The sequence below is a fragment of the Quercus lobata genome, chromosome 10 (genome assembly GCF_001633185.2).
Source record: "Quercus lobata isolate SW786 chromosome 10, ValleyOak3.0 Primary Assembly, whole genome shotgun sequence".
In the NCBI taxonomy this organism is placed as follows: domain Eukaryota; kingdom Viridiplantae; phylum Streptophyta; class Magnoliopsida; order Fagales; family Fagaceae; genus Quercus; species Quercus lobata.
In genome coordinates, this window is record NC_044913.1 from 54,390,315 (window position 1) to 54,415,645 (window position 25,331).

General features: G+C 36.6%; 4 protein-coding genes and 1 pseudogene across 4 annotated transcripts; 3 read left to right on the forward strand and 2 right to left on the reverse strand.

Moving 5' to 3' along the window:
- Positions 1–1,347: 1,347 nt before the first annotated feature.
- LOC115964985 (high mobility group B protein 3-like) lies at positions 1,348–2,183 on the reverse strand. The gene is made up of 5 exons (XM_031084201.1): positions 2,132–2,183; positions 1,856–2,009; positions 1,669–1,776; positions 1,524–1,581; positions 1,348–1,410 (listed from the first exon to the last, which is right to left on the reverse strand). Exons 1-5 carry the CDS (start codon positions 2,181–2,183, stop codon positions 1,348–1,350), a joined length of 435 nt encoding a protein of 144 aa, XP_030940061.1.
- Positions 2,184–2,844: 661 nt separating this feature from the next.
- LOC115964986 (serine/threonine-protein phosphatase 7 long form homolog) lies at positions 2,845–6,732 on the forward strand. The gene is made up of 5 exons (XM_031084202.1): positions 2,845–2,955; positions 3,060–3,823; positions 5,498–5,588; positions 5,702–6,094; positions 6,307–6,732. The coding sequence occupies exons 1-5, from the start codon at positions 2,845–2,847 to the stop codon at positions 6,730–6,732; spliced, it is 1,785 nt and encodes a 594-aa protein (XP_030940062.1).
- A 1,375-nt stretch (positions 6,733–8,107) lies between these two features.
- Positions 8,108–12,361, forward strand: LOC115963163 (N-acylneuraminate-9-phosphatase-like). The gene is made up of 6 exons (XM_031082061.1): positions 8,108–8,257; positions 8,352–8,513; positions 8,810–8,983; positions 10,516–10,875; positions 11,237–11,323; positions 11,777–12,361. The coding sequence occupies exons 1-4, from the start codon at positions 8,123–8,125 to the stop codon at positions 10,522–10,524; spliced, it is 480 nt and encodes a 159-aa protein (XP_030937921.1). The 5' UTR covers positions 8,108–8,122; the 3' UTR covers positions 10,525–10,875; positions 11,237–11,323; positions 11,777–12,361.
- A 1,489-nt stretch (positions 12,362–13,850) lies between these two features.
- LOC115964987 lies at positions 13,851–18,051 on the reverse strand. Its single transcript, XM_031084203.1, has 4 exons — positions 17,891–18,051; positions 15,692–16,926; positions 14,177–15,640; positions 13,851–14,078 (listed from the first exon to the last, which is right to left on the reverse strand). The coding sequence occupies exons 1-3, from the start codon at positions 17,895–17,897 to the stop codon at positions 14,177–14,179; spliced, it is 2,706 nt and encodes a 901-aa protein (XP_030940063.1). The 5' UTR covers positions 17,898–18,051; the 3' UTR covers positions 13,851–14,078.
- Positions 18,052–21,151: 3,100 nt separating this feature from the next.
- Positions 21,152–21,751, forward strand: LOC115964988 (annotated as a pseudogene).
- The last annotated feature ends 3,580 nt before the right edge of the window (positions 21,752–25,331 follow it).

Here is a 25,331-nt window from a genome sequence, read left to right on the forward strand (position 1 = left end):
TTCTCTCACTCACCCTCTCCTTCTCTCACTCTCTCAGCGTCACCGTCGCCGACGCCGACCCACTCACCCACTGACCCTCTCAGCCTCACCGGTCCTCTGAAACCCCTCTCTCAGTCTCCGACCCACTCTCACTCACCCTCTCCTTCTCTCACTCTCTCAGCGTCACCGTCGCCGACGCCGACCCACTCACCCACTGACCCTCTCAGCCTCACCGGTCCTCTGAAACCCCTCTCTCAGTCTCCGACCCACTCTCACTCACCCTCTCCTTCTCTCACTCTCTCAGCGTCACCGTCGCCGACGCCGACGCCGGCCCCAACCCACTCACCCTCTCAGCCTCACCGCTCAGTCACCCTCTCACTCTCTCGCTCACCGACCCACTGTCGCACGTCCCTGTCCGCTGTAACTCAGTCTCCACCATCTGAAAGAAAAAGAAGAAAAAAAGGTGAGTCCCCTATGCATTTTGCAATGTAATCAGTTCGTTTTTTTTTTTGTTTTTTTTTTCTATTTTGGTTTCTGTACTGAATTTGTTATAGAGGTAAAATATTCTGGTTATATCCAGCACGCACAGAAATTTATTGGGTGGAGAATCAAAACACCATATTGAAGTATAAAAATGTCACCAAAGCTCAGTCATATATAAAGAAAACAACTCGAATGCCTACCATGGTTCTTTCTCAGTGTTTATTTATATGTTTCGGCTATGTATAAGTCATTGCCAAGTGATGAAATGTGATTAGAAAATTTGATTTTTTTTTTCCCCTGTAAGGAGATGGTTTTCTTACTGGTTTATTTTATTTTTGTTGGCCTCATTTAAACCAGATATCAAATTCTAGTATGTAGGGAAGTATATTTTGTGCTCAAGCAAATTCTCACACATGGATACACTTTCGAGAAAGGCCTACAGAAGGAACTCCTTCATTTCAGTGTGGCAGAAACGTGACCATTATAAGTTTATAACTTATGCAACCTTCTATCCTTAGTACGGATGGCTTGAAATTATAGTTGCTAATTATAAGGCGTTGGTGTTACAGGTTTAAAAGTTTGAATCTAGATGCAAGTAGACTTTTTGTCTTAGTGATGTGTTTCTTGTCAATGAAGATGGCGACAATTTGATAAGTACTTCCTATTTGTTGCAATCCGTAGTTGCCCATTGTGAAAAGGACACCATAAAGAGTGGATAGGAGAAGATAGGACAAGTCCAAAAATGACTTGATATAGGCACTTATATGTTAATTCTTCTATAGGTAACTCTGTCCTTTCTTCTTCTGCCATTTTTTTTGCCTTTCATTTGCTGCATTTGTATCTTGTTCCATAGTCAATAATTATTGTTTTCCACCTATTAATGTCCTAGGAATATTTTTCTCTCTTTCTGTCTAGAGATTTCCACTTCTCACCACCCTCCTTTGCTACCTACAATTCATTGTAAGTCAAACAAGAAGATTAGAACAACCTGTCCAAAGTTTAATCACCTAACAAAAAATAAAAAATAAAGAGCAAGGGCAGTAATTAATAAATACTTGTACCTCTTTACCACCCTTCGAATCGGGATTTTCTTCTTTATAAGTCTTCCTAAAGTCATCCCTGACACAGAAATTGAAAACATTTCAGCACACACACACGCGGAAAGATAATCCAAACGTGCAAGAGAGGGACTGAGAGATAGTATACATGAAGAGAAAGAAGGCAGTTTGTGGGCGCTTGGGGGCATTTGGATCCTTAGACTTCTTGTCAGTTTTTGCTTTCTTTGCCTTCGGCGCTGTTGAACTTGATTTCTTCCTGCCAAACAAAAAAAAAAAAACAGTGTTATACCCAGAAAAGATTGCATTGACAGAGAAAGGGAAGAGAAGAAGAGTACCTGTCTGTAGTAGTAGTAGTAGGCTTCTTCTTGGGGGGGTCACTGGGCTTCTCCACAATCTTCTCCACAATTAGTGGCTTACCACTACAGTCTCTCCCATCTTTGGTATGGGGCCATTTCCTACTCGCAAGTCCTGCATTCTCATATATATATGCTGTTAGAACAGATAATTATGATGCTTGTGCACTTAAAAACATTTTTGGAGGCCTTATGTATTTTTCATCTGGCAACCTTATTCTGTCTCTGTGTAGTCCGGATAACGCATTTTAGTCTTGCCGTAGTCCTTTCCCCTAAGTGCTGGCACTGTAATCCCAAACATGGTGCTCATAGTTAGTATTTAGCACTAAAAAGCGTCCCATATATTAACATATTTGATTCTTAACAAATTAAGATTACCCAATGGTCCACAATCATATGACTGTGAGATACAAAGCAAAGCAAAGCAAAGCAATATGCTATAGTTAAATCCATTGAAATCAACCTAAGTTACCTACAGCATAAATAGTGTAAATATCGACTACCATATAAAGCAAGATACTTGAAATAGTTAAAACTTAATTTGTAATTTATGATTTTATACTCTATTGATAGACAAAAATTCAATTCAAACTATGTTTGAATTAGTGCATGTATGAACAGATTAGGCTCATTCTCTTGTTGTTTCTTTTACTTTAAAGCCAGTATACACACAAACATGTGAGGAGTATTTTGGTTTAATCATTCTCATGAAAAGGATTTAGTAGATATATGTTGGAAACTTTCATACCGAAAAAAAAAAATTAAATAAATAACTACCAAAATACCGGTTTAGTAAGCTAATTCCCGGTGAAGTCCTCCCTTCAAAGTTCTAAGAAATTTGCTATGATTCTGCAATTATGAACAAGCAACCATAGTCGTCATTTCATTATGGCTGCTCTAAGTCATACCTATATATTTAAGCATATTGTGTGTTCAATTTTGAAACTAACTGCTTATCATTCTTCTTCAGTATGGCTGCTGCAAATGCTGGACGCATTGACTATACACAGCCTGGACCCATTGACGACTCGGTGTTGACACAGCAGGCGACGCATCGGTCCGAAGCTATTTGGAATGGGCGGGTAAAACACTCAACTAAAACAGTAACTTGTGCACATGCATTTAATCCATACAATGTACACGTATTTGCATATACTATATTAATCCATGATTTTGTTATGTGCAGGATCCAGGGTCCATTACTTGCCGTAGTCGTAGTTCAGAGTTCTCCAAGCAACCTCCAATGGTGGACGACCGAGTGAGGAACATCATCACCACAGTTGGTTTGGAGGGACTCCTGTGGGTCCCAGGTAGAGAGATTGACAATGGCCTGATAACGGCCTTAGTGGAGCGATGGCGGCCCGAGACTCACACCTTTCACATGCCACATGGTGAGGTGACCATCACATTGCAGGATGTGGAGGTTCTTCTCGGGCTTCCTGTTGATGGTGACGCTATATCAGGGAGCACACAAAAAACTTGGGTGAATGTGTGCCGGGACTTCCTTGGTTTTCAACTTGTAACTCAAAATAACCATAAGCAACTTGATGGGCAGAGGATTCTCATCAACCGCCTTTTGGAGGAAGTTGCTAACCCATTGCCGCCTGATGCTGAAGAGGATCAGCTGCATAAGTACGCACGATGCTACATCCTACCGCTATTGGGGGACACAATATTCATGGACAAATCCGGCGATAGGGTGCATCTAATGTGGGTGCAGCAGTTGGAAAACCTTCACAATCCACGGAGGTACAGTTGGGGAAGTGCTTGCCTTGCATGGTTGTATCGAGAGCTATGCAGGGCAAGCGAGGACACCAGTCAGATTGGTGGGTGCTTGCTGTTGCTCCAGTACTGGGCATGGGCCAGGTTCCCCTATTTGTGCCCGACAGTTGAGCGAGGCCCGCCAGTGGGTGCTTACGGTCCTTCAGTACGTGGTCCACTATCCCTGAAGTAAGTCTCTACCTCATACTGCTATAACATACTGTCTTCACCAAAGCACGAGTCTTATATTATGTTTTGAGTTCTTTTTCTATTTGGTTCTAACTTCTTCTTGAGGAATTTTATTTGCTATTTGAAGTCGTAGTCTCTTTAGGTTTTTTATAAAGGTTTTATTGTAATCAGTAACACTCATAGAGAGAGTCTTTAGGTTATTTATAAAGAATGTAAAAGACACTACATATAATGAGTAAGAGGTGAATCAGCATAAATGCTTTAATTTTATTATATATGTATAATTATTATATGAATTATAGTATTATATAAATTTTCAAAATGTCTGCACATTATGATGCACAATACCAAAAAAAGAATATAATAATAATAATTGATTCCCAATATGATTCTATATTTGACAACTACAATGCATTACACACACACACACACAAATGCATCTATATGTGGAAATTTGTTTTACCATCTTTATATGCATATTTCCACTAGGATTGAGGCTGTCAACAATGCAGCCACAATCCCATCAATGATTTGTCTATTCAAGATGAAAGCCATTTCAAACAATATAAATCTAAATATTCCTTTTCAGTTTGGAACTTGGGGATTGTGCCTATAAGAAGCAAGAGAAGATATCGAAACAACGTAATGATTAAAAGAAGTAGAGAAAACTCAGTTGGAAGGCCAATCAAAAAGGAATATAATATGTTACTTATATAGTTGGATGTTTTCATGTAAAGAGAGTTAGCATTATGACTGAGAATATAAAGTTCAACAGAAACCCCTAGAACAAAGAAATATATAATTGAGAATATATGTGGCCCATCCTGATTCATTAGGACTGTATTTAAGAAAGATCAAAATAAAACACTAGTGTGAAAGCTATTTAAACATATGAGCTTTTCAGTCAAGTTGTGTGGAGAGGCTGAGGCGAGGCAGTTGCTATTGCTACTTCATCTTCTTTTTCTTCTTTCTTCTTTTTCTTCTTCTTCTTCTTTCTCTTCGTTCGCTAGTCCTTCTTCAATTCTATTTTGAATTTTCATTGCCTTGTTTTGTGTTTTCTTTCTTGTTTTGTGAACCTAGCATGTGACTAGTTGTTGGAAATGAGAAAGAGACTTGAAAAAAAAAGTTTTAGGCTTTGTTTATGTGGGTCCACACGTAATATATAAGTAATAAAACTAGTACTGCAATATTTAACTTGAGCTTTTATATTTCTGTTTTTTAATTGTAATTTTTTTAGAATATTTTAATAGAAAAATTGTTTTAATAGTTTTGTTTTTTTTTTTTTTTGAGAATCAATAGTATTATTATAATTATTGGGTAGAGTTTTAGACTTGAAATTGATATATTAGTTGAAATATGGACTTATAGTTTTAAGACTCAATAAATTATATGGATTTTGACTCATAATATATAAAGAAATATAAGCATATAAAATTATAAATAAATAAAAAGTATAAAAAAGCTAACTTTGAATTAATTACTATTGCAATTCACATGACCTCACCCTCCACCTTACTTTCAATTTCCTTTTATTTCTTCATTTCTTCATCTTAAGTGATTACATTATTTCTTCAAATTTCAATTTCCTTTTATTTCCTTTTATTTCATATATGTGATTACATTATAGTTTTAACATTATCTCAGTACTTATTGATCCATTCTTCTTGATTGTAGGTGGTTGTGGGTCCCAAACAAGAAAAATAGGCCCGCCCACATCTTCAGGGACAGGTATCGCGAGCAACTAGCTTCCATGTTGCCAGACCAGGTATGAAAATGCCTTATTTTACGCTTTTACGAACGTCCATATAGGTTTCGTGAACTTTGAAATATAAACATTGTTCCCTAATGTGTTGTGTACTTCTTTTTTGGCTATTGTAGGTGGTGTGGCAGCCATATGAAGCTCATTTTGACGACCTCCCGCCCTGGTGTGTTGCAGGGAGGGCCGTATGGACGGCAACGGTGCCGCTTGTATGTTTCCACCTAGTAGAGAAACATACACCGGATCGTGTTGTTCGTCAATTCGGGATGATCCAAGAAATTCCCCGCGCTGTTAACACTGACAGAGTGCTTCATGGCATTGATTTGAGGGGGAAGATCGGTGTTAATTGGATGCAGAAGCATGCTGCGCATATCCTTGAGTGGGGTTATCGCTTTGATCGGCGTTGTGAAGCTGTGCTTGGTGATATGCCTCCAGAGCACGAGTACCATGACTGGTTCAAAAGGGTGACTCGGAGGTTCATCGATAGGCCTGGTGCTGTAGTGACTCTGCTGGTAACTTCTCAATCTCTTCTACATGTTACCGTATTTCTTACCATGAAACCACTGTTTAGAGAGCATGATGTTTGTTACTACATTTTTTGCTTACCACTTCATCTCCCTTTAATTTGCAATTATTAGTAGCAGAACCAACATTTATTTTATTATCAATTGGCATTGTTGATTTCGTATTGCAGGTCTAATATGTGTGGTTTTTCCATGTGCAGATTGAAGGATACGTCCGTTTATTGAGGCGTCATCCAGTGGGCACGGAGGACCACAACGACATTACTGAGGTGTTGACGGCAGTACAGGCGATGACACGTGTCCAACCTCCTATCCCTGAGGCCCCGATTGAGGAGGCAGCTATGCCTACCGGCCCAAGCACGAGCACAGCTCCGGCCGGATGTCAATCCCGTCCGCCTGTTGCTACCCCTCAGCTTCTCCCTACCCCCGATCCCTGTGCATCCACCCCACATGCATCCGCCAGCCCCACCATCCCTTCATCCATCCCACATCCATCCCCTACCGTCACCATCCCTTCACCCAACCCACATTCAGCTCCTACTGCCACCATCCCTTCACCTAGCCCACCATCCGTCTCCTTGCCCCACCATCCCTCCACCCACCCCACTTCCTTGTTCTGGGTCTGACGTCCGTCCACCCACCCCACAGTCATTTCTTCAGCTATCACCGATTCCATCCTTTGACCTGGGTACCCCACCTGACATGCAGCAGGAGCCACCCTCCCATAGTTCGTTTAGTACCCCTTCTTCAGCCATTGACCCACCCCATGTTCAGGCTGAGCAGCCGGTTGGGTTACCTACAGCGGCTGAAGGTCGGCCTAAACGCATATCAAAGGCACCACCGTGTGGGACAGGGGGGCACAAACATGGACACAATGTTGGGCCCAAGGCATCTGACGAAGGACATGCAAGACCTCCTCCGCATTATACGAGACGGCGTAAGATTCAAAAAAGGTATCTGAAAGCTTAATGTGAAACAACACACTGTATTCCATTATTAATTCTCTTTTCACATTTCCATAAGATTATTTTTGTTTTCAATATGGTTTGAACCTACATTATTGGAACTAGGTGAATGCCTCAAATAAGGATATTTGTTGCAATTTTATTCCTTGCATCATTTGTTATTTTAATCTAGATATATTTTTATGATACCACAGTCTATTAATAGAACTTCTATTAATTTGACAGGTGATTGGTGTACCTGTTACACTGAATGGAGATCTGAAGAACCAGTTCGTGGAGACCAATGTTGGTTTTGATACAATATGTAAGGTATTAGTCATACTGGCCGGAGAGCATGCTGTGGTGCACGGATCCACGGCGGTGGCTGCTTCCCTTGACCTCTACACCTATGTATGTTTCTCTTTGATTGCAAAGGTTTTGATATAGTTAAAATACTTAACTGCATGTCAATGTAATTGTCATGTTTACAATATTTATTGATAGACGTGTTCGTAACTTGCCTTGTTTCCCTGTTCATTGCTACTTTTATTTGGACCATGTAGTTCTGCCAAAGGGTATCATTTGATTGTCTTTTTGATTTGATTGTCTTTTTGTAGAATTGGCCCTTATATACAATAATATCATCATACTCAAAACTGTTATCATCTACAAAGGCTAAACTCCTAGCTCCAGATTTTGCAAAGCCTAATCTTCCGGCAACAAAAATAACAAAAACAGCAGAGTCATTTACATTAGTCTAAGGCGAATTGGGAAACATAACTACATTAGTCTAATCTAGATTTTGTGACCTTGTTAAGGTCACCCTATTTTCTTGCTTATTATCTTTAAAGGGTCCAATGTAAAGTCTGTTTCCTACGTGCCATGTTTTCAGGTTCTTAAACAGTGGCAATGGACACACTTCTACCTGTTTTCATTTCTTAAGCCCTTAGCTTGTAAATAATTAAAATTGAACATTATTAAGAATGATATTCTTCACATTCCCATTACCAGAACTGCAAAAGGTAGCAATTTTTCTGTCATGTTTGTTGAGGATCTCTTATCTTAATCAATAATGTTTTTGTTTTTCTTCAATTGCAGATATGTCAATGATGCAAGGCCTTTCTGGCAATATATAGTCAGTTACTCCACTGGCTGTTCAGATTCCCAGTACTTTGAAGAACTTTACAACTACTATAGCACTAACAAGGTTGGGTCATTTCTAAATTAGCTTTTATAAATTGCATGCTTTGAGTTTTAAACTTATGTAGTTATAATTCTTTCTCCAATTTTTCTTTCCATAGGCTTGGCACCTCTGTGATCCTGATGCTGAGAATGTATTTAAAGCTCTTAGGAAAGCAGGCGTGAAGTTGGGTGTTGTGTCAAATTTTGACACTCGGTTAAGACCTTTAATGCGATCTCTAAACTGTGACCATTGGTTTGATGCTGTGGCAGTTTCAGCTGAAGTATGTCCATTGATTTCTTCATTATATATAGTTTTTTTTTTTTTTTTATTACCCCCTTTCATACACACAATGGGATGGCTAGCGGCATGTGTATGAGGTTTATCTTTCTGATATGTATACACATGCATATGTACACTGATCCATATTACATTCAATGAAGTCATTTAAACTTCAAGAAATAATGTCATACATATATCATAATTGTATTAGCAATCTAATGGTGCACTTTTCTTATGAACAATTTGTTTTCCTCTACTATCTATGGTCTTGACTATGATTCTCTCTCCCTTAAACAGGTTGAAGCAGAGAAGCCAAATCCAACAATATTTCTAAAAGCTTGTGATTTATTGGGAGTAAAGCCCGAGGATGCTGTACATGTAGGGGATGACCGTAGGAATGATATATGGGGTGCTACAGATGCAGGCTGTGATGCTTGGCTTTGGGGAAGTGAAGTTCACTCTTTTAAGGAGGTAGGTTGTCATTTGCATCTCTTATTTTCCTGGGAATTACTTGGATGAGTGTTTTTTCCATGTAATTTTTTAAGTTTCGGTATATTTCAGGAAGAGAACATAGTGGTTATATCTCTGGTTCATATTCTTCTAGCTACTTCTTTTAATGATTCTTGCAACTGTCTTTTGAAGTAAAGAGCTGTGTGTCAGTGTGTGTGTGTGTGTGAGGATGTTAATTTACTTATCAAAAAAAAGATCTTAATAACCTCAGCATTAGTAAATAACGCTGAATAAAGTTACAGCAAAGTACCATATACACTCCCTCTCACTTACATTTCAAAGATGATTTGACTTAAATCCAATTACTGTAGCCAAATCCAAATCTAACTCAAATACATAAATATATGGTTATGGCGTATTTAAAAACGAATAAGAAAAAAAAAAAACACTTATGTAAGAATAATGGCAGCAAACACTAGTGTTTTGTCTTGAGAACATAGTTGATTGTTTATATGACTTTATTAAGAACAAGGTTTCTTAAGTAGAATTCTTTTTTTTCCCTGCAATCAGTATATATGATTAGTCTCAGCACAGGGGAGAGTAGACTGCTTGGTGTACTTCAATTAAGAATGCCACTAGATGGTTGTTATAATGCAATTTTTCCTTCTTCTTGCCATCTGTATATATAATTCATTCATGTTTGGAGTCTTCTGTTATTGAAAAAACAATATTCATAATTTTTCGTTTGCCTTTAGAATATTCCATGAAAACTCTTCCCAAGAAAGTTCGAAGCCTGTGGTTTTTGAAGAATGCTAATCAATTAGTAGCATGGTTTCACCTGATCTGGTTCAAAGAATAATATGTTTGTGTTTGGATGAGCGATTTTGTTTATTGTGTTAAAGTACAGCTGTAACTTTAAAATTTGATGACTAAGTTTCAAGATGAAAAGAAGCCCATCCAAATTAGATGCTTAAGAATCCAATGTTAAACTCCTGTACCATGGTCAATCAAGGAAATGTCCAATCTAATGCTCTATGTTCTTCAGGACCTAGCATATTGAACAGAGACAAAGGCATGCAAGTTCATCCTGAAGTGCAAAAAGCCATTGAAAAGGCAAACGTAAAGTTTCTTCCAGCTGAGGAAGCCATCAATTTCATACCTGGCACCAAAACAAGGCAGGACTATTGCTGTAGCTCAGAATGTCACTTCTAAGTGTCATCCGCTGACAAAAAATACATGTTTTGGTTCTACTGCTAAACGTGTAAAAACTATTGGACTGGAAGATAGACCTGGAAAACCAGTTGCTTCTGCTGTAAATGCTAAACCAAATTCATGTAATTTCAAATCCCCCTTCTGTAGATAGAAAACCAAATACTAGTGGTGTTATTATGATAACAAATGATAATATGAGCCTTTTTGTCTACGTAAATGCTTTGCATTATTTATTTGAATGGGTATGAACTAATTTTTTACTAGGTTTCTACCATTTGTTTGTAGTTAGTTATATTGGGTTTCACTTTGTATGATTTTTGACTTTATTCATTGTATTACAGTTGTCATGAAGCGTCATACGCTGCTTGAGTCACTACGCTGCTTGATGAAAAGGCTGATGAGGTCCTAAAGTGGGATATTTTGGATTGTTGGACGCCAGAAAATCACTACGGATGGACTGAATCTGAGTGTTAAACATGTTGGGTTTAGACCATCGGTAATGATTTTCTGGAGTCCAACAATCCAGAATATCTCACTTTTGAACCTCATCAGCCTTTTCATCAGTTTCCTTGGATCCTACCAATCATGGTGTACCTGATGCTTATCCCATTACTTTCCTTAAAGTATTTTCGAAGTTCATGATTATTTATGAAGCATCTGATGTGATGGAAGTATCTAAAGAAATTCCATATCATTGCCTGGTAAGAAACATTTAGAAGTATTGACGCAAAGTAGTTGTTAACTAATCATGGAAATCTGACTGAAGTGGGTGCTATGCTGATTTGCTAGTACTGCAATGATTGCTGTGATGATTATTTGGGATGGGGGTATTTGGCATGTCAAAAATAGGCTTCATTCTTGTAAAGATTGCCAGTATTTTATTGAATTTAAACAATCTCAACTCTTTTCGATGGATTTGGATAGAATGATAAGTATAGTCTTGTTAATTCCATAACGACCTATTGCACTGGGCTATTAAAGTCTTCAGAAGTGAAAGATTGTGTGTTTTCTCTGTGCATAATCATATTGTCACAGATTTTTTTCGTTTTTTTTTTGTTGCAGGCTGTGTGCACAGAATCTGGGATGTTTGCTCTGTGGGAGAGGAGGGTTGATGTAACACAAGAAGATTTTGAGATGGTAGTGGCAAAGGTAATGAAGAAGGAGACTGAGAAAAACATGTCATTGCGGAAGCTATGGAAGTAGTGTGTCTCCATGTTAATGTTTTGTTTCACTCCACCACCCTGAATATAATTGATCCGTGGCTTTGTTCTTCACACACAGCCAACAGCTCTGTTCTTTGTATGGATTATGAAGCACATGGGGGTGCCTACACTTTGTTGAAGTTTTTTAAATACCACTGGCATCTCTGTTTATTTTGTTAAATATTCTTTTGTGATACATTTTTATGTAATATGTGTTTAATTATTGTAAATTTGCAGCTGTGCCTTAATTATTTATTTTTTTGAAACGTAATGATATTTTAGCAAGGGAATAGACTATTACATGCACAAGGAGTGCCTTAGGAGTGCCTTTTTGTTAATAAGAGATGGTTTGAAAACAGTTTGAATACATTTTTATCTAATGTTTCATCTTGTTTCCCAGGTTCATCTTGAACGGAAATATGTTGTTGACATTGATAAAAATATCGATATCACCAAGATAACTCCATCAACAAGAGTTGCTCTCCGTAATGACAGTTATGTGCTTCATTTAATCTTGCAAAGCAAAGTTGATCCATTGGTTCATGGCATTGAAAGTTGAAAAGGTTCCAGATTCCACATATGACATGATTGGCGGTCTTGACCAGCAAATTAAAGAGATAAAGGAGGTTTGCCTCGTGTACCCTTTTACTTTCTGCATTTAAACTGGTAGTGGCAATGGTGACAGTGAAGTGCAGCGGACTATGCTGGAGCTTCTCAACCAGCTAGATGGATTTGAAGCATCAAATAAAATAAATGTATCGTGTGTGTTTTCATTATGCAGCTTGGGTTGTTTAGTTTTTGGTACTTTTCTTTATTGTGACCTCAACTATTTAAACAGATTCATCTCTTATTGTAAGTATTTGGCAAGCATGTCAAAATAGGCTTTCATTCTTGTAAAGATTGCCAGTATTTTATTCAATTTAAACAATCTCAACTCTTTTGGATGGATTTGGATAGAATGATAAGTATAGTCTTGTTAATTCCATAACGAGATGTTGATTTTCTTTTCTTTTTCTTTTTTTTCTTTTTTTTTTGGATTTACAAGGTTGGGTTAGTTAGATGTTGGCAGTTGAAAACTAAAAAACCAGATTGTATAATTTTATTTTGTTCATTTCAGTTATATTTTTGGATTTACAAGGTAATTTTACTCTTCGATGTTGGTGGTTTAGTAAAAAATTACCTGAAATTAGTTCTCAATGGTAATAAAAAAAAATTGAAAAAAAAATCCTAGTAGAACTCTAGTTTAATGGGTTACCATAAATGGGAATCGAGTCTTAGAGGCTCGATTTCCATAAATAGAAATCGAGTCTCTAAGACTCGATTTCTATTTATAGAAACCGAGTATAAGATACTCGAGTTCCACTGGGAATTTTTTTTTTTTTTCTTTTTTGGCCGCAGGTCACCAGAATTATTTATCACATTAATTACGTTTTTTAGTTCTCAAATTGGGGTAAAAAAAAAAAGGGGAAAAAAAAATCCCAGTAGAACTTGAGTATTTTATACTCGGTTTCCATAAATGGAAATCGAGTCTCTAAGACTCGATTTCCATTTATGGAAACCGAGTATAGATACTCGAGTTCCACTGGGAATTTTTTTCCCCTTTTTCCACCAGAATGGAAAAAAAGGGGAAAAAAAATCCCAGTAGAACTCGAGTATTTTATACTCGGTTTCCATTTATGGAAACCGAGTCTCTAAGACTCGATTTCCATTTATGGAAATCGAGTATAAGATACTCGAGTTCCACTGGGAATTTTTTTTTTCTTTTTTGGCCGCAGGTCACCAGAATTATTTATCACATTAATTACGTTTTTTAGTTCTTAAATTGGGGTAAAAAAAAAAAGGAAAAAAAAAATCCCAGTAGAACTCGAGTATTTTAGACTCGATTTCCATTTATGGAAACCGAGTATAACATAGTCGAGTTCCACTGGGAATTGGCCGCAGTTCCACGGAAAAAAAAATCCCGATAAAACTCCGAGTATTTTACTGGGACTTTTTTGGCCGCAGGTCACCAGAATTATTTATCACATTAATTACGTTTTTTAGTTCTCAAATTGGGGTAAAAAAAAAAAGGAAAAAAAAATCCCAGTAGAACTCGAGTATTTTATACTCGGTTTCCATAAATGGAAATCGAGTCTTAGATACTTGAGTTCCACTGGGAATTTTTTTTTTTTCTTTTTTGGCCGCAGGTGCATGGACCAGAATTAGTTTTCTCCCCTACAGCAAATTTTCCAGGGTCCAGAACACATCAAACAACTACATACGCATATGATAGGCGAAGGGAGCATACATTAAAGTTCTACAACCAAATTAAAACAGTAACTATTCAATAAAATTATTGTTGGACAAAAGTCTTAGCACACAATGGCAGTTCAATACTAGAAGGGCCTTGTGGTTGAACTTGCCAAAGTAATATCATTGTTCGTATTATAGGAAAAAGCTGCATCACGCAACTAATGTAACGAGTAAAATGGATAGCAAAGAGTTCAATTATTCGTAATTTACAACAATAAACAAAATAACAACTAAGTTAATACAACATAGTCTACATATTCGCCTAGCGGATATAACATATTATACATAGTCACCTAACACTTGTCCATACTGATACAACATACTCTACATAATCACCTAGCTTGTCCATACAGAAGATAACGACAAGTCCCACGTACAATGTCACTTACGAAAATAAAGTCTCCGCTTGCCTGACAAACATGAAATACGGTTATTAGTTTCCAAATGCAAAGAACAAAAACCAAATGACATTCTGAGTATATTATATAAAAACAGTGACGGCACTTGCCTAGTTCATAGCACTACCACTTGTCGAAGCCCCATGGGAATTGGGACAACATCTACGGTTATGCCCCTCTTGATGACACACTGTACATCGTTGCCTCGGTTGAATCTCCCTCAACTCCGGATCTTCCCTCCGGCTTCCCCGTTCTCGCCGTACCCCATCCATTTCATTCCTTATTCTTGACATCGTAGGACGACCTTTGGCCCGCAACAATCGTGGGTCAGGCACCCACCGTGGTCCGCGAACGTCTCTCCATAATGACTCTGACTTTGGCACCACAAAATTATGTGAATATGTGAGAATGGCGTTGTTCAGACTGTAACATGGGTCAATATAGCTGGGCGCATCGAGATGCAGAGCTTTAAGAACTTTAATTGCATGCGAACAAGGGATCTTCAAGTTTTGCCACTTTCCACAACCACAGGTTCTATCAAATATGCGCACATCATGACTGTGATTTCCCCCTCCAGCTCTATGGTCGTTATACGGGGTAACCACTTGATATATACCCTCTGCATGATTATAATTCCTCAGAGTGTGTCCTGCAATTTTCTGCTCATTTTTGTTATAGATCTCCATTGCATAATCACTCCACACCTTACCTCGAGAGAGATCAGAAGTAATTTGTTTATGTCGATCGTGGAAATATGCAACAAGTTTAAAATAAGTGAACTCAACCATTGCAGCAATGGGCAAACCGCGGGCACCTTTAAGAACCCCATTAAAGCACTCAGAGATATTGGTTGTCATTGCCCCGTAACGTCTTCCACCATCATGTGACTGGGTCCATTTGTCTACATCCTCACTCATTAGATATGTGTATGGCATATAACGTATAATCCGGCGATCAGTAGGGTCTACACCCCTCAGTAAATTAATCTCGGCCTCCTTAATGGTTTGCATTATGGACACAAATTTAGCATCATGAGTCGCATATCCAGCTTTCAAGGCCAATGCCTTTAGAGTCGGGTTATTAAAATGTGTGTTGAAGTTGCTAGCAACATGTCGAAGGCAATATCGATGATATACCCGTTCTCTTCTGTCTTGCCCTCTAGGCCACTCTCGAATGGCGCATTTGATACCTTTATGTCGGTCAGAAATAATGCAAATGTCCTTATTTTCAATAACACGCTCTATCGAAGTCCTGAGACACTCTAAAAACCACCCCCAACTAGCCCCTGACTCCTTGTCCACAACAGCAAAGGCGATAGGCAAAACCTTTTGATTAGCATCGGTTGCCATTGCAATCATCAATACCCCTTTGTATTTACCATATAAATGAGTTCCATCAATACTGATCACTGGCCTGCAATACTGGAATGCAGCAATGCATGGAGCGAATGCCCAATATACATAGCGCAGTAACGTAGTACCTTCTAATGGCTTAGGTATGGTGTGATAGCTATACTGGGTACCCGAATCCTGATCCAAGTATGCCAACAACTTTCGCAACCTTTGGTAAGACTCCTCCCAATCCCCAAAAATCTTAGCAATTGCCTTTTGTTTTGCGTCCCATACTTTATAGTAAGAAAGCTCATGATCATACTTAGTACGGATGATCTCCCAAAGCTCATCAACAGTAGCAGTGTGCTTTTTTCGCAATCTTCCCACAATTTCTGATGCAACAAAATTAGAATCCATCATTCTACCATCTCTTCGCAGCCCAAAGGGTATACAACTGTGTGGACCCACATAAGACGTGACCATCCACAGACCATTGAATTTAGGCTTCATGTATGCCCCAACGTACCACTTGCAATTGTCGTCAATGCATGCGGCGCACAATTCAGTTGTGCTCGACCTTTGGATGGAGAAATTTCTATTATCCTTTGCTGCGTATATTATCAATGCACGCTTCACCGCAGCTTTATTTGCAAAAGTCAACCCTTTACAAAAATGCATCCCATCTTGCCAAGTACAAAGATATGGTATCTGAAGACGTGAAGGATCAACCATATTTTCCCAAGTATTTGCGTAGAATGAGTCCGCAGGAGGTCTGTAGCCAGTGGTCGTATTTGTATCATGCTGGACACCAATATCATCATCATCTGCATCACCTTCATCATGGTACTCCATATTTTCCTCTTCAAAATTAGGAACGACTTCATGCTCATCCACATCGTTCTCAAAGTCACCTCGCTCAATCCTCTCTTCGTACTGATCCATATCATCATTATTTTCACCATCATTCACAGCATGATCTTCGTCTTCGTCTTCGTCTTCGTCTTCCTCCTCTAAATGTGTCTCTTGAGAGTAGAGGGTTCCACCAGTATTCGCAACATAATCTTGAGATGAGAGCGTATAACCTCCCATTGTAGTGCATCCATCATCTAGGGTTGTAAATTGTAAAGCCGTAGATGTTTCTTGCACCACCTCAGTACTGTTGTCTACACTCGCCTCCAAACTTACATACAACTCAGCAGCATTTACTTGGGGCATTTTCTGGATCCTACTAAACATCATCTTTACATGTTTATCTTCTTTAATCGCCATATACCCATAATTTATCCGTTCATGAAGAACTTCTTGTGGGCAACGATAAATAATCTTGATGTCATACCAAGCAGGGTTCAATTTCAATTCGTCCATTATTTTCCTCTTCAAATCAGTCAACGTCTTCAACTTACGACGTAACATCATGTAGTAGCATTCGATACCCTCCCCTCTAAATGGGAATCCGTCAATCCCTTCAGGATTGTAAAGGTGTCCACCGAAGTATACATTTATGTCAATATTCTTCAAAGATTGTGCACCTATTAGAGAGCCAACTAAATTTATGTTAGTGACATATTTGATCTCTTTCATTTCACATCAATTACAAAAACTTTTCTATCTACTCAAAGTACAAGAATCACAACTTCTAAAAGTGTAACAATTGCATATACTCACCCCACATCACATACAAACACACTCAATCATTATAATTTCATACTCAAACAAATAAAAAAACTGAAGACAAAACTCACCCCCATTACAAAATTGAAACTCAGCTCTAACAAAAATATAAATAAAAATATCAAACCAAACAACAAAAGTCATGAGGATGTGCAAATGAATGAGTGCAATTATGTAACAACATCATTCAAGTCATTTTAAATTAATGCCATACCCTATTACACTACTATTGATGAAATAACATAGAGCAGGGTTCATCAGACAAAAAAAGAAAAAAAAAACACTAATGTGAATATAATCATGATCAATCAAATTAGACATATCATCTAATTTAATATATAAATATAAATATATTTATATATTTAGCCTATTTATACAACTATATAATTAAATATTTATATAAATATATTTATATTTAGCCTATTTATACAACTATATAATTAAATATTTATATATTTATATAAATATATTTATATAAGTATTTATATATATAGTTGTATAAATATAAAAATATAATTATATTTATATAAATATTTAATTATATAGTTGTATAAATAGGCTAAATATAAATATATTTATATAAATATTTAATTATATAGTTGTATAAATATAAATATAAATATATATACGTATTTTTTTTATAAGGAAACAAATATACATATTTTAATACAAACAAATATCTTATCAGGAAACAAATATATTTGCCTAATACAAACAAATATTTTATTAGGAAATGGCATATACACTAAAACAATGCAAGCAACACTTTTTAAAGCAGCTATATACACTAAACAACTAATTAGAGAGTGAGGAGACCCTTACTTGACATAATGATGTGCAAATGTACTGCTGAGATTGTATGAGAGTGAGAGGAGCAATGTTTTGCTGCTAAATATGTATGAGAGTTTGAGTCTCTGTGAGAGTTCTTAAGAGAGGTTCTGTGATTGAAGTTGCTGAAGGTGAGAGTTGTTGAGGCAAGTTGTTCTTCATGTGAGAGAGTTGTGTTTAGTCAAAATATTCTCTGCATCTGAGAGTAGTGTGAGAGTTTTTTTAGGTTCAACATACTGAGAGAAGTTTTTGGTGCTTGTGCTAGTTTAACATATTTTTTGAATGTGTCTCAAAACAGACAAATTATATTCACATGTCCTTCAGCAACGTACTCATCTTACCTGCTAGAGGAAGCAACAAAGACTGTTGACTAGCAAAAGCACCAAAATAGACTAATAGACTAGCACAAGCAACAGACAAAACATGTCATTCAACACAAGCTTTAATAATAGCACAGAGCACGTATTCAGCTAATAGACTAGAGCACAGAGCACGTATTCTAGCACAGAGGACAGCAAAGACACTTGATAAGACTAGACAGGAGGGGAAATAATGGTTTGAAACTCGAGTCTCTAAGACTCGGTTTCAAAAGGTAAACCGAGTCTCAAAGACTCGAGTTCAACACGCGTATCTTTTTGGTTAAAACTCGAGTCTTTGAGACTCGGTTTACCTTTTTACGTAAACCGAGTTTCAAAGACTCGAGTTTAGGTCGCGCCTACGTGGAACTCGAGACTTAAAAACTCGAGTTCCACGTACACTCCTGCCACGTCAAGGCCATGTCAAACCACATAAACCGAGCCTCAGAGGCTCGATTTAGGGGCCCAAAATCGAGCCTCTGAGGCTCGAGTTGCTAGTTTGCGAAAATGTTTCCAAACTGACCCTACTAACTAAATAGTTGGGGTTTTATGGGTAATTACCCATTTTCGCCATGAATATTACCAAGTGCATCACCGGTTTTGTCCAATTTATCAATATTTAATTATATTTTGAAAAAGAGAGAAAATATAAAGAAAAGAAAGAGAGGAAAATATATAACATGTGATTGCTTCAACTTTTATATATATATAGATATATAGATGGTGGAATTAAATTAATAAGAAGTGGGATTTATGGTGGAGATAGTGATGGGAATTAAATTAATAAGAAGTGGGTTTTATGGTGGAGATAAGGATGAGATTTATTTTATATTTGTTAGTATTTTAAAATTGAAAAAAAACTAATTTTAAATTGTTGAACAATTACAAAAAATATGGTGGAAATGACATGGCTGCTGACGTGGCTTAACGTGAGCGTAGCAACATTAAATGCTACGCTTCAGCTTTTAGTAACATATAGATTGTATTGATTTTCATTTATGCTCTTTATTTGAGTTTTAGGAGCAAAGACTTCTTAGAGCCTGGGTGTAAAGCTCAAGCACACCTAATTGAAGTAAAGAGTACATTTTTTTTAAATATAATATCTAATAACCTTTAATAGAAATATTAGTAAGATATAGTAAAAAAATTGTATATTTTACCTATTAGGCAAGTGTAATTGTATAATACTTGTAAGTTTATGATGGTTTTTAGATCCCTTAAAAACATAATTGGATTAACTTAGGTAATTAGCCAAGTTGTTACTTAGTCCAAATTCCAAATCTAGATTATCACAATCAAACAATCATATCATGCAAAGTAGCGGAAAGATAAATAACACAATGATATGATCACCTAGGAAACCAAATCGGTAAAAACCTGGGGAGGATTTAACCTAACTATCCTCAAGGTAAACCTGAATCCACTATGAAAGAATTGAAGTTGTTCAACAGGACTTAGACCACTAACATCCTATTACTACCCACTAGTAGAAACTTACTGACACGACCACGTGCAAGCTCCGAAACCATGGACTCCTTCTTTCTTGGATTCTCCAGCAAGTACAAGCACACTCGCTTGTGTTTCTTTAAGTTCTTATGGCAGCAATTGAATGATCATCAAGCTCTTGAAGAAATCTCTTTCTTGATAATTCTAAGTTTGTGTAAAGGAAAGCTCCTCACAGATCTCACAAGAGATTTACACAAACAGCAATATGAGCAACACTAAAACGTGGTTAGGATTTGCCTTATATACCTGAGGCAAAAACACAAAACCGTAAACGTTTTAAATAAACTAGGGCTGAGTTGGAATTCTGCAGAAAAACGCATCTGACCCGATTTTCGATTGATCGAGCCTAAGCATCGATCAATCGAACTAGGCCAAGAAGCAATATTAATTTCTGCATCAACTTGTTCCAACTTTACATAAATGAACCAACTTTGAGCAAGTTTAAACACGACTAAACATCTTGTTTTGATCATGGTTTGTCAACAATACACATTAGAGTTCTAAATACATAAGATCCTAAGTCTTTAGAACCTAACAGTTTAAAATTTACATACATATATATATATATATATATATATATATATATTGATAAAAAATAATTATATCAATGGACAAAATCATAATAATTTAGTTGTAGAAAGTTTAAACATAACATTTTATAGAATTATGTTGTGCTTTATAAAATACATAATTATGATAGTTATAATCAAATGACGTGCATGGCTCAATCAACGCAAAATTAGAAACCAAAAAACACAAGAATAGTAAATTAATCTTGTTTATATCTTTGTAAGATAATTAGCGAGCATTAAAATGTACTTAGAGAGAAGCTTGCTTGACAATCGCTAGACACGTTGGTGGAGAAATTATTCACTTTCGAAGAAGTCCTCCCTTCTCTCATAACAAATTTGGGCCCCATGCTGTGGTTCCTATTCATAAAGTACGTAATAATTGCATATACATATATACCTGGCATAGGTTTGGTAGTGGTAAAAGTGTTTTTCAAACTCAAGCTATTTGATAATGTTGTTCTAGCAACGTTATTTATATTTTTTGAAAATACGTGTGGATGAAAAAATGTGTCGAAATATATGTAATGTTGTTTAAAGGTCAAAATACAAAACTAACCCTCTAAGTTTCACCATTTTTCTTTTAAGTCCTATATGTTTAGGTTTTGTCATTTCGGTTCTCTAAATTTCATTCTTTCCCAATTAAATCCTCCCTTCTGTTACCTTGTTGTTAATTTCTGCCGTTAAGTTACCAAAATGGCATCGTTTTAGAGCTTAGTTTTTTTTTTTTTCCTGTTACCAAAAGCCAACCATCCCTTGTTTCTCATTTCCTATTCTTTTCTAATCATTTTTTGGTTCAGGAAATTTCACAAACACTTGGTGCGATGGCTGAAAACGGTGCCGTCACAGTCTACAATAGCATCGCCATCACAAACGCCAAGACAAACCCATTTTCCCTCAAGGCTGGGCTAACCCAAATGCTACGCTATGGAGCCATTGTCGAAGTCAAAAATGCTGAACAAGCCAAGATCGCCAAACAAGCTAGTGCATGTTGCCTCATTGTGACGAACCCATCTCAATGAGGCATTTCTCGCATGCCAGACCCATCTCTCATCAAGGAAATCAAGCGCATCGTTTCGATCCCCATAATGGTTAGTGCCCGTGTTGGTCATTTCGTCTAGGCCCAGATTTTTGAAGCCATTGGTGTTGATTACATCGACGAGAGCGAAGCTATTGCTCTTGCAGATGAGGACAATTTCGTTAACAAGCACAACTTTCATTGCCCATTTGTTTGTGGGTGTGAAAACCATGGAGAAGCATTGAGTAGAGTAAGAGAAGGTGTGGCTATGATAAGGATTCAAGGGGATTTATTTGGGTCTAGAAATGTAGCAAAAACTGTCAAGAATATGAGGACTGTAATGGATCAAAAAAGAATCTTGAATAACTTAGATGAAGACGAAGGACTTAATTGGGTTGGATCTTGAATAACATGGTAAGTTAACGGCAAAAATTAACAGAAAATTAACGAAAGACTTAATTAGAAAGGAATGAAACTTAGAGGACTAAAATAACAAAACTCAAATTTATAGGACTGAAATGAAAATTTGTAAAACTTAAAGGGTGAGTTTTGAATTTGAGCCTTGTTTAAAAACTGAAAACTGTTGTTTAAGTTGTGGTCCCAAACACCCTCTCAATTTTTATTTTTATTTTTACAAACTCAGTTGGAACTACTTGTAAACAACTTGTTAATCATTATTATAAATTTAGCTAATTGCATACTTCAACTTAGTAATTTCTGCCTTCCAACTTGTTGGGCATTGTAGAGTTCAATTCTAGGGAAATAAACTCATTATTTTGTGTCTGGCAAGAACAATTGAAGCTTTTGTGATACATCGGACATCAGACCCCAGGCACAACAATACAAAAGGTGATAAAGTTAATTGCATTGTGGTTTTTCAATTTTTGACACAGAAAAGGAGGTAATAATTAGGTTGGGTTTTGAAGAGGACAAAAGGGTGCACGGAGGAAAATTGCAGTTTTAGGATATGTCATGGATTCATGGACCTGGGGCCTAATTTAACATGCTAGCGAGCATTATAAAGCATTAGTCTAGGAAACTAACATTTAACTAAAACCCATTAATATGGTGGTGCATCAGCTTAACAAACGAACATGCAAACTTAACAAGTGAATAGTAAGTCAATACCTTTATTGAGCTATTTCATATATGATGAGTCCATAAAAACCGTTAAAGTCGTCCATCTTAATGGACAATCATTGCATCATTAGTAGGCCATCAAAGATAGATGAGTAACCACCGCCCAACATATTCAATAACGACCATCAAAGGCCTTAAACTCTCTCATCAAGATAGAGAACGTTACAATTAGGGTAATAATCACCCTCAATTATATCCAATAGCTACCTAAATCACCTATAAAAGGGACAATCTATCCATTTGCTAAGGTATGTCAAGAAAACTATTATAAAACACTGTCCATATACACAATATATGGGTTGGTACTAACTTAAGCATCGGGGGCTCCTCCACAAGCACAACCCGGTGGTTTCTTCGATCAGTCTCTCCTTTATTTTGTAGGTCCTACAAGATCATCTAATGCTCCGGATTCGACGAGTGACCCAACTGACGACTTTGACATTATCAGTTTGGCGCCGTCTGTGGGGATGAGATTAGCCACTAAACTCTTCCTACAACAAAGGGTCACCTAACCCAATCAAGGGCTATGAACAAGAAGATATCAGACCAAGAGTATTTCATAGGATGATACCCTTTGATCATCTCTTCAATTTGCACATTCTCATTTCTTCAACCACTTTCGCAATATAAGATTGGGTTGAGATGAAGGAGACAAAGAGGTCTTAAACCCTACGGCCTCTACCTTGACTCCTTGAGGGTCCACGCCCCTGAAGCAGAGAAACAAAGCACACATTCAGGTCTTATGGTGTAGAGGAGATCAAATGGATGGTTTGTTCATTATAAGGCATGGACTAAACGCTGGATGACCACAAAATTCAAGCGACCTTGACAGACCTTAAAGATATGGCCCAATTCAAAGAACACACTATGGTCTAAAATCTAAAGGTCAGATTTACGCATTTTCCCCTTTTCTACTCTCCAAGTATTTGCAAATAATATTTAATCTTCTTTCACGCTACACTATTCTCAAAAGACACATGAGGGTGAAGGAATTAATAACTATAATGCTTTTCCATCCTAGAATGCAAAACGTTAGACAATATTATAACTCCCAGGTTCTATGCTAAGCATTGATGGAAAATGCCATAATATAGTTAGAAGACCGTGAATTCATGGTAATAAATATATATGGTCTAGAGATATTATCCAATTTTATACTAGCTTTTTGAGGTAAAATAGGTAGAAACTTTTATTTAGTAAAACTGTAAGTACAGGGGAAATATATACCTTGTTTCAACAAACCGAAAACAGGGGATAAAAAGGACATCAAAATTTTATACCAGCTTTGGAATAGCCTTGATTGCTGTCAAGCCAAAATTTAAGATTCCAATTTTGGGTTTGAATAGTTGTACAACAGTGAGGCTTTATAGTTACAGCCAACACACATTCAAGGAATATATTATATTTGGATATATTATATTTGGTAGTTAGGGAAAAGAGAATGGAAAGAGGTCAGTCAAGGAATATCACCATTTACTCTTTGAAATCCCCTCCATTAAAGCTAAATATAAGTCAAGCATTATAGCCTTGATATTCTAATTATGACCATCAAAAAGAGTTCTACTACATTTCCTAATATAATCAGAACAAACCGTTTGAGTCCCTTTACTGTATAAATAAATGTTTATAATATCCTAATTGATGTTCACACATTATGGCTTTTTATATCACTACTTTTCTTTCCCAATGCATTTTGCTAAGATAGGAAAATTGAACTCAAATTTTATTGCATGGCCAAAGGTAAGAAATCTCATATTTTACCATTTGAGAAAAGTGAAACCGAAATTTATTATCTTAATAGAATTGTAGTATGTCATGATTCTGACCACTAGAAAGGTGGATTTGAATCTTATTGCCTGTCTAAGTTTTTTTTTTTAAATTTGCTTTAGGCATTAAACCCAAAGTTATTTAGTTTCGATTTTTGAAGTTAAAGAAATTATGGATGAAGAAAGTTAGTGAATACTCCTATATGTTTTTACTTTCTACAGTTAGTTTCCTAATGGAAATTAATTTTATAAATGCTCCTTAGAGCAATCAATTAAATGTATAAAACATTACATGTTTTTACTTTCAAAGTTGTCAATATCATTAGATATAAGATGTTTTTTCTCTCAAAAAAAGACATAAGATGGTTTAAAAAATATGCTAATAGCATTATTTTTGAGTCAAAGGATCCAGTTATTTAAGGAATGCAAGTTTGTAAAATTTCATAATTCAAAAATCATTAGAATTTATGCCAATATGCATAAAAGATATTTAGTTTCAGTACGTTTCTTCTGAAATAAATTCCATCATCGTTGCTAAGTTATAAAATTTTATATCTTCATATCTTCCACCATAGAATGAACAAAGTTTACTATTTAAACTTTTCCATGTATAATTACACTTTGAGAATGGAGAATTGAAATTGTTCCATACATAAATCCCACCAAAAGGTTTCATGAAATCTTTAGTGGTCTTTATATGTTAAAGCATCATGCTTTCACTGAGCCACTACACTTTAGAGTTCGGTATAAACTATATTACACCTCATTTATATAAAATTCAATATTAAGCCCCCAACAAATTTTATACATTTGTGGTTAATATTATTTGTGAATTTCCTAGTTGACAAGATTGCTTCAAGTCTAACACTTTGCATAGTAAAAGTACTAAACTATTCACTAGTGTAACTAGACTAGCTTGATTGTACCTATATTCTTAAGAAATTGTCAAGAAGAACCTGCCAAGAAAAATATCAAAAACCCTTAAGTGGAAAAGGGTAATACAACCAAAGCTTATGAAAATTCCTTTGACATCACAAATGGGGAGTCAAGCCCCAATAGCTTTGAAGCCAATATCAACCC